Here is a 10,442-nt window from a genome sequence, read left to right on the forward strand (position 1 = left end):
AGATTAAAACAGACACAGCTTGTTGCTGCACTCTACAACAACAACAACAAAAAAATAAAAGTTGGCCAAACAGAAATAGCGCTGTTATTTAAGTCACTACACAATAACATGCACACACGCGTTAATAAGGCTGAACGTGCACTCTGAAAAGCGATTAAAGGCTAAATAAAATGTGTTATATATATGTGTCAATGTTCGCATTGAATATTGTGCAGCCAAACGTTAACGCCCAGCATTGCATACACACCCCTTTTCTGGGCAAAAACAAAACAGCACGCTGTAGGATCCAAATATAATCATTTATTCTTAATTACATTCACTCCGCAGTACATGTGTGAGAAATATTAAGCTTACTTACCTGCAATTTCCACGTTTAATTCCCCGTGTTTACATGAATATTTTTAATGACGCAGCAAGACCACACAGAGCAACGTGATTGTCGCCATTTTTTGTTGTTATTGAATTCTCCCAAAGCCATGTGACAAAAAAAAGAAAAAAAGATCCTGGTTTTTTAAAAACGAGGCTTCCGGTTGCGGAGATAAGGAATAGTTTGGCGAGGCTTAAAAAAAGGTTAATCTTCCGAGTTGTTTGTCTGGTGGATTAGTCTGGTTACTCCACTGACTGAAGACTGAAGGCTGTGCGCAATATTTGACAGCTCCGGGACGCTGCCGCCGCCGTATGGCTTGCAACAAGTACTCGCTCGCTAGATTTTCTTCCCGTCCGCCGCAAATGTTGCGCGGTATGACAGCGACTCATGTGCTTTTTTTTTCTGCGCCTCCTGCCAGCAGTGCAAAGCCACAAGAAATGATAAACGCATGAAGACAGGCAATAATTAATGCTCTGATGTTGGAAATTATGTCAACAAGTGTCCACGGACCCAAGATTAAACCACTATACTTCACAAATTAGTGCAAATACTCACCGTCATTCCCCTTAAGTATTAGTTTCTAAATTTAAAAATTTGTAAAAAATTAAAAAAACTGATCACTGTGTATTATTCAAATTAACAGACACACTTTCTCTGCATTGGTTTTTTTTTAGTAAAACAACATTTAACAAGCCTCCACATGTGATGAATGGTCAGATTAACAGATTTTCCAGGGAAATGTTTGCAGATAAAAAGATAAAGATAATGTCTCAACCTGGATGAACTTTCTTTTCACTAATATAAACTTTTGGGGCATTGATTTAATTTAATTGTGTTTTCTTGTCCCAATATGATTCACTATGGATCTAGATCGGTATATAGATTGATTGAGAGGTAGATAAATATTGTTTAAATTGCCAGTATTTTAAACTTACATTGATAGACTACAGTTTTTCTGTCTGTAAAAACTACAGTAACCAGTTTACCCCGCGAAGTTTAGTCATCCGCATTTTTTCTGGATGATGTGCGCAGGAAAATAGGGCGTTGTGGAGACTCCCTCATTCATTCGCAGAGAAAATTCTCTGTTCTTAAAGTCGTAGAGGAGCGTAATGTATCCATAACAGAACTGGGAGGTAAAAAAAGAAAAAGAGGAAACAGGCGTATTGACTTCATCCGTGTCTAAGACCAGGACAGTCCCAAATGTGCGCGGAGAGTCGGCTCTGCGTAAAGACACAGACTCCACTGATACGCTGAAGTTTACATTGGCAGAGCTGGTTTTAAAAGCCATCCAGACTTCCGATTTTATGGTCGCTCATGCTTGCAGCTGTTTAGGTGTTTAATTAAGAGACAACTGGAGCAAAAGCAGGGGAAAAAAATAGGTGGCACTGGAGCATCCTTGATTTCACTGTTGTGGAAGACATGGCCAAGTTATTCCGAGCTGCAATTATGGGTCCACCGGGATCAGGGAAAGGCACGATATCCAAGAGGATTGCGCAAAGCTTTGGTCTCCAATATCTGTCCAGTGGCCGCTATCTGCGGGAGAGCATAGCGGCAAACACAGGTAGGATGCATCTGTCCCTGTATTGCTCGTTATAGCCCAAACGTCAACACTGTGGTGTCAACAGGAAGAACGAGTCAGCAGCTGATGGAAAGCGTCTCTCTGTAATCACAGTCATGGTTTTCCTTCTTCTTAATGTCATTATAATTTTTTACATAGATGGACAAAGATGCAGTGAAGGAAATATGTGCATTTGTGCACACATACTTCACTAACCATAATTTTTCTCTTGTGTAGTGGAGCTCACTTGCAGAACTTTCTAACTGTGTTACTCCAGTGAAAGCATCATGTTGTGGTTGGTTGTGTTTCTCTAAACTTCCTGATTATAGCTACACAGCTGGAATCAATTTAATTTCCTGCATGTGCCAAGCTTATGTATACTGACACTAAATTTTGAGATCTATGCAGAAAAGCTTAAATAAAAGCATGTGTTGAACTCTCTGAAATGCTTGAAACATAGCAATATACTGGACTGAGGAACTAAAACTTGTTCCCTTTTGTTCTAAGGAGAAGTTTCAGGATACATGTAAACTCAGGAGGTGTGCTTGTTTCGATGATGGGCATCAGTCAATGTCACTTTAAACGATTGAAATAAAGTTGAGGTGAAAGACCTGCTGATCAAACTGAGCTCCAGCCTATCTTTACCTCTGTTGTTTTATCAGAGGAAGGGGTGTTGGTGAAGACCTATGTGGAAAGAGGCATGCTGGTCCCCGACCACGTGATGACCAGACTGATGCTGCCCAAACTGGAACAGCTGTGTGGCCACAGCTGGCTGCTGGATGGTACGAACATTTGCATGTTTATTACAATCTGACTTCACATCATTCTACATCTACACCTTCCATCCTCTGTTGTGAGTTCTTCATAATGCAGTGTCATGAGAGTTTGGGGAAATGCCAACCATCCTTTAAATCTGATTGGCTGCCACACGTGCCACCCCCCTCTGCCTGATAGGCATGTTAGAGGCAAAGCCATGAGGACAGCATTTTTTTATATTTTCAAAAAAAAAAAAAAAGCCCACAAGTTGCCACATAGATCGGCCTCTTTCCTCGAGTTTGAGGAAGTAGAAAAGCACACACTACATTATCCTACATCTGTGAGTAATTAGTACCCTGAAGTACTGAATTCACTACCAGCAGCTCTGTGCTCCTAACTTTTACTGAATACCTCTGCACACCTCTCATGTTTTGACCTGAAATTCAAGTAACTGGTAGCAAAGGCATCAGGTTCACTGCTGTAAACATTTGTTTAGGGGCCCTTGTAGGGGTGTTGAGATTATTGTTTATTTTTTTTAAGGTTAAATATTAGCCATTATCTTCCAGTTAGAAGCCAAACATTGATGAAAAAAAACTCGTGAGGGTTGAATAGGTTTAAACCTTGAAACATGATCAGCAAACAAATAACAGATCAAGAGATGAGGGAGTGCAAAATTGAGGTTACACACACACACACACACACCCAAATTTTCTCTGTCATGTTCATCTCATGACTCTGATTTTAAATTTGCTAGTAGTGCCAACATGTAATTGACTTGGTGTTTTATACTTGTTCACACTGACACATGTACACACACACACATCTATCCTACAAAAAGTTACAGTGAATTGAAATAATTTTCTTTCTCTGTCCCAACGTTTGATTAGTGCCATCCTCTCTCTCATTTGTGGGCAGTGTGATAGGAGCATGATGTCCTGGTGGTTACAGAGATTTCAAGGCACCTTTTTGCCCCATACAAAGAAACTTCTTCCTTACTCCTGGGGCGCATAAGGAAGCAATAAATGGAGAAAAAGCCCAAATACATGCCTAATCAAATTAAGGATAAAAAAAAAATGTGGTTTGAGAAGGACATCAGGTTTAGAAGTAGCATCACATTTCTGTTTGAGCAACCACACACCAGAATGAAAAAATAAAGAAAATAAGTTTCTTTGTACAGATCACAGCCATGCTACATACTTAAGAAATGTGGAATGTGGACAGCGATCCATTATAACCACGAGGATCTACAGATGAGTTAGCCAGATTTGCATCCTTTAACTTTCCTCTAGTGTCACAATGAGGTTTTTTAGTTACTAAAAAGTAGTGTGGTCAGCTTAATAATGTAAAACATTACCAGGCAGATGTCTCACTCGCCCTGAGTGGAATGTTTTATGTGCATGTACACATGCGCTGGAGGGCACATCAATATATGTAAACACTGGTAGTCTGCCATTTCTGTTTTGTGGTAAAGATGGACTGTTTTTTTTTTTGGTTGTGCAATTGAATGTTTTTTCACAATTGTAGTTTTTAGTTATAGCTAATAGACCTGCATTTAGTGAACATCTCCTATTATCACCATAGGCTGTGGAATAATGACCTATCACCCATATCCATCCGTCTATTCATTGTACTTAACCTGACACAAAGAGACCTTCATCATTTACACTCAGAGCTTAGCAAACAACCTAATATACAACACCTACTTATACAATTTAGTTAGTGTTGCCACAGAGAGGCCTGTCTCTGCTGCATGTTGAGGCCATGACGCTGTTCTTTTTTTCATTGAGTTCATTCACAAGCATGTAATCCTATAATAATATCACAGCTACAGAGCATTTTACCGGAAAAACTGGAAACAGCATGAATCAGGGCCTAACTTCTGTTTGCTACAGTCAAACAGGATGTGAAACTGAGAGCATTATTCATATGCATATACCTATATTCTCTCGATGATATTTACCCATTGACTCATATGCTATCCAGCCTGATATGATAAGGACATATATTTTACACACAGTCCTGTCTGATGATGTGTCACTCCCTCCCTCCCTCTGATTTGTATGCAGGTTTCCCCCGCACACTGGCACAGGCCGTGGCCCTGAACAGTCTGTATCAGCTCGACTTAGTTATCAGCCTCAACATCCCCTATGCGACTCTGAGGGAGAGACTGAGCGACCGCTGGATCCATCCAGCCAGCGGTAGAGTCTACAACATGGGCTTCAACCCGCCTCGAGTTCAGGTGTCTAGAAGTGTTTTACACATTCTGCCCTGTGCGTCACTGTGGCCTTCCCCTCGGGATCTGCGGCAGTGGGAAGGATTTAATGACTTTCTTCAGCTGGAGGAATAGACTTGTTACCCCACCATTCTGCACAAAAACACACATACTGCAAGATATTCCACTTTACAAAGTCCTGGTTTCCACACTGACTTCATAGCTGTTATGTATTTTCCTAATTCGAGATTAGAAGAAGAAAATAAGTGTAACAATTGCCATTATAGTGACTTCAATATACTTGTGAAGGGTGGAAGCTGTATCCTCTCCTGCATTTTTAATATACAAGCTCCTTAAGATCAATATATGAGTATCATGTTGACGGTGTCTAATTGCAGAGTGCTGAACACATGCAGGTTTGCTGTTTATGTGTTTATGTTATCGTGATGTGATGCACTCCTCTTCACTAACAGATTTTATTGCACAGTCTTGAACTGCATTGTTGCATTGCAGTGACCTTGTGCTTGTGTCGCCCTCCTTTAGGGTAAGGATGACATCACCGGGGAGCCACTGATTCAGCATGATGATGACAAGCCGGAAGCTCTGATGGCCAGATTGAGACACTACAAAGATGTGGCGAAGCCTGTCATAGACTTATACAAGTCAGTAAATCATCACTGATTCATGTTGAGAATCTTAGGTAATATTAAATTATTTTATGGATGTAAGTTTGTTTGGAAACCAAAGGTTTTGCATTTATAGAGCTGTTTTCTGCCTGAGTTGCATCAAAGCCTGCTGCACACACCCACATACACATTTCACACACCAACAGTGACAGCTGCCAGAACAGGAGGCGCTCACCTGCTCCTGCTAACAACTTTGGGTTCAGGTTTGACCTAGAAAATGCAGGATACACAGGCATGCAAATGGGCTAGTGATGGAACTGACAGTCTTATGATTAGTCGGTGATACACTCCCTCTCACTCAGACTTATATGCAGGTGTATGCATCCGCCAACCACTTAGCTTACATCCCAGACACTATAACCTGTCTTGTTTCTAATTTATTCCCCTGCTTCATGTTTAAGGTCACAGGGAATCCTGCACTCATTTTCCGGAACAGAGACAGATCGGATCTGGCCTTACATCAACTCTCTCCTCACTAATAAGATGCACAACCAGCCTTCAGACACCCGCCAATCCCAGACGCCCTGACACGACTGAATGAAGAGACCACAGGGGCAAGGGAGGAGGAAGCAGGGGGGATGTTTTTACGTACCAGCCTAGTGTCAGATTCCGGCTTCCTCATTACAAACGAGAAACAAGGGCACTGATCAACATGTTTGTGATTCAAACACTAGCTGTTTTCTTTTAAAATAGAATAGTTGTATGCAAATATTTCAGTCTAAACATAGCAAACGCTGCTTAAATAGCCGATATCTTTACATATTTCATTAAATTTGCTTTATCTTTTTTACAGAATGACAAATTATTGCTTCTATTCTGTGTGTGTTACCATTTAATTACCTGTATGACTGATAAGTTTGTGGACTAGGGCAGAAGAAGATAAGCTAGTCCCTTTTCTTAGACCCACTCTATTCAGTTGATTTGGGATCCTCTCAGTACTACATCCGTCCTAATATGAAGAAGAAGCTCAGGGGTTGCCATCATTTTTTAAATATATTTTAAAGGTAGGGTAGGACATTTCATTCTGATGCACTTTTTGTTAAATTAGTGTAACTTCTTTTTACAATTCAATAGCAACCGATTAGTTGGGCAGTTTCGCATTAAAACAAAGAATATTAATCATCTGTGGAAGCTATAAAATGCTAAAAACATCAGCCAATCCTCCGGGTGGACCCTGCGTGGAGTATTGGATGGTTGTCACTCTCTTCCTGCTCTGCGCACACCAGAGAGGTACGTGCACGATGGCCAAAGTCACAGACCGCAGCTCGTCTTCAGGTAATGCACGTCCATGTGATTGGAGGCGTGGCTTCAGGGTGAGCTCCGAGAGAAAGGGGCGTGTGTTTACTTTCAAAATCTGGCTGACGCACTGAGATTTCAAAATCTCCTACCCTACCTTTAAGCAATGAGGTGGATTACCTTCAGGAGGCCAATGACACTGGGATCTGTATTGTCCATGACCACTGGACTAACTTTGTAAAGATAGGAGGGAATGATGTGGTTCAACGGTTTTCTACCATTGACTTCTTTCACCTTAGGCCACAAACTTATCAGTCACTCCCTTTACTGCTGTTTTCACTGGGTTTCATTCATTTCACCGCCTGATCAACAGCACGGTGTCTCTCATTTTTCACTATAAACCCGTCCAAGCCAGTGTGCTGTATAACAAGTCATCTGTTACAGATAGAACTATTTTACAGGGCAGCTCTATATATCCATCCATTACACAGGCAATGTGCACTATACACAAATTACAACTATTTGCTGATGTGTGTCACTTTATATTCAGCCGTCGTTACAGTCACTGTACAGCACTGCTTGGCTGGTATAAAGACCAATGCTGTCATTGTTGTTACATATCTTAACTCTCACGTTGCCTCGAGATTTTGATCCACCAGAATGTCGTAATAATTTTGTTTGATGTAATGTTTTCTGCAGGGTTTGTTCAAGTATAGAATTCTGCTGGACTTCAATGGTATTTGAATGTAAAGTTTAAATCAGTTCTTTATCTTAGGTTTGGCACACTTGTGACCAATGTGCAATAGATCAACCAAGACCAATTAAGAGAGCCCTCCAGTTTTTACACCTCCTAGATTGTGTGCATAATATTGGAAAACTGAAGAAGAAGAAGAAACAATCGGAGCGCCTTGCTGACTTCAGGACGTCTTTAGATGTTGATTTGCTTAAGTAGGAACTCTACAGCAAGCAGCTGATTTACACTGTGGGTCATAATGTATAGGACTGTGTTAACAGACGTTCAATGTGTACAGTTGAATAATTGGGTGTGGTGCAAACATGTGAAGTAGTACATCATCACACCACACCGTGGTTGTGTAACACCAGTGATTTCTTTTGCCCTATTTTCATGCTGTTCAAGCCCATTCAAGAACAATAAAAATATTTTCCCATGAGTGATTTAATCATCTTTTTGCAGCTTATTGTAACTTTCTTGTGTGGGCAGACAATTGTCATTCTACTGGGGGCACAGACTTGATTTCTCTTGAGGAAAAATGTTTGAAATGATGTTTTCTGTCTGTATGTTATGTTCTATATTTAATAATAAAAACAGGAAGCAGGAGAAGCATGTGTAAACTTAAAACACGTAGAAGAGACAGGGAGTGGCTGTGACAAAGGTTGTAACAGTATCACTTTCATCAATAAGGGATGACTTGAGAATCATGTGATCAATTTCATGAAAAGCAACCTACTTCCATGGTTTCATAACCAAGTGAACACTTCTCTTGTCTTGTCTTGGTGAGACATTCTTTTTATGCACATTTAAAGCTATGCTGCTACAAATAACTAAACCATGGCTGACAGCGGTGGGGTTAGTTAATGACATAATGACAACTAAACATTTCTCCTCATTTGGTTTCCATCTTGCCAAGACTTTGAAGTGGGTGTGAAAACTGACAGGGGTGTGCCCATTCACATTGTGCATCTGTCACCACTGATTAAACAGATAATGACACAGCTTCTTGTTTGGCTAAGCTCATAAGTTTTAGAAGAATGTTTACTAAGTGTTAAAAATAGCAGCAAGCTTGTGGGTTCCAGTCATTCTTGAAGTGATTTAAACGTTACGGGTGGGTTCTTTTTGGTCCTTGATTTCACAATATACACACACATGTAAAATACAAGTTACATGATTGATTAAACCCTTTGAAACATTTTGAGACTTTGAGAGCTCTAACACAAAAACATAAACTACAAAAAAATGCCACAACCCTTATCTGTCTGCCACACACACGCACATGCACAGGAACACTATCTGCTTCTCCTCCCGTCCTGTGTAATCCTCTCGGATCTGTAAATAAACCCCATGTGCATTTGCGTGTGGGTAAAACTCTTGCTCCACTGTCACTGTCGGATTACATGCTCATCCGTTGTGTTTACCTTTGACAGAAGGTGCAGCGCTGGCTATGCATGCATGGACCGTGACTCAGATTTAGATGGTGAACTGTGTTTGCACCTGCATAACATGAACTTCATATCACAGTGTGTCCTAAAAATACAACATTCATAAAAAAATGTTATTTTAGGGACCTTTGTGTCTTATTTATATCTACATCTTACAGACAAGTTATCCTGAAATATACTCTTTTTTTAAACTCATAAGAACAGTTTGCGGATGAGAGATGTTCCATTATTTTTTTTGCAGATAGCCTCCTCATTAAAGTTAGCATGCTAAAAGGTACAATACCAGTTTTTACCACCAGGCGGTCTAGTGAGTCAATGTATAGTTTAGACTGCTGTCAGTCCAACAAGAGAGGAAGGAAAAGTAGTTTCAGCAGAGGTGTGGTGTCGAGTCACATGACTCAGCCTCGAGTTTGAATCGAGTTGCTAATTTGATGACTTGAGACTTGACTTAAAATGTGAAAAGACTTGCAAATCGACTCTAACGACAGTGACCTGTGACTTTACTTGGACTTGAAATACTGAATGGATGTGATGTGTGTGCTATCCAGTTAACATGTTACTGCCAAATGGACACAGAGCAGCCTATACATCTTGCTGCCCCCCACGGCATCATAACCTGACAGATGCATGTACAGGATGCAGACTACTGTGCATGGTTTGATTAACAACACTCAGCCTCTCAGAGTTTAAAGTAGCCAAAGCATCAAAGTGCATTCTGCCCAAGTATATTGGGCTGTACACAATAAAAATTAACACAAACTCACTGTAGATTAAAGACTTGCACTTACTTCAGACATGCAAAACTTGGTGACTTGGTCCCTCCTCTGAGTTTCAGAGTTATCTATGTTTATAAATTGTAGAAAAATTGTTACAACAACCTGTATGATTACCTGCTGGATGATGATCAGCGTGCGGGAAACAGGGCCTACTTATTCGGCCTACGCGAATCACGGGCAGCCGGCGGAGCGGTGAGCGAGGAAGCGGAAGTTCAGTATCTCAGGGTGGCTTGTAAACGATTCTCTGTACTGTGTACTGTTCTGTGCTGTGATTAACCGGACTCAAATGTATGTTTGTAGTGTTTACACGATAATGTTAGAAATACAAACGAAGAATAAATTGTGTGTCTGCACCTGGTCTGCGCTACAGAAGCAGCGAAGAAGAAAGCAAATCTCGCGAGAGTTCCGTTCTGTTTACCGACAGCAGCCAGGTTGTCTTTGCTAGGCTACATGCTAAAAACAAACCATAGCATAGGTCAGCAGATCGAGTGTAACAGCCACTGATAATATGGATCCTCCGACAAATAAATTAGATTATAATATAGGAGACTGTGTGTAGGAGTTTAGAAACTGCTCTGCATCTTTTTTTTCCACTTAGAGGAGAGTTAACCTCCATATGCTAACAGAATGTGTGCGGTAAGGCTAGCGGCTACACAAATATACCATAATATAA

The 10,442-nt window shown here is 40.7% G+C and overlaps 1 protein-coding gene across 1 annotated transcript; it reads left to right on the forward strand.

The window, feature by feature from the left end:
- The first annotated feature begins 1,411 nt into the window (after window positions 1-1,411).
- ak4 (adenylate kinase 4) lies at window positions 1,412-6,371 on the forward strand. The gene is made up of 5 exons (XM_028404608.1): window positions 1,412-1,928; window positions 2,588-2,707; window positions 4,748-4,920; window positions 5,437-5,555; window positions 5,981-6,371. The coding sequence occupies exons 1-5, from the start codon at window positions 1,787-1,789 to the stop codon at window positions 6,105-6,107; spliced, it is 681 nt and encodes a 226-aa protein (XP_028260409.1). The 5' UTR covers window positions 1,412-1,786; the 3' UTR covers window positions 6,108-6,371.
- Window positions 6,372-10,442: the final 4,071 nt, after the last annotated feature.

The sequence above is a fragment of the Parambassis ranga genome, chromosome 4, assembly GCF_900634625.1.
Source record: "Parambassis ranga chromosome 4, fParRan2.1, whole genome shotgun sequence".
In the NCBI taxonomy this organism is placed as follows: domain Eukaryota; kingdom Metazoa; phylum Chordata; class Actinopteri; family Ambassidae; genus Parambassis; species Parambassis ranga.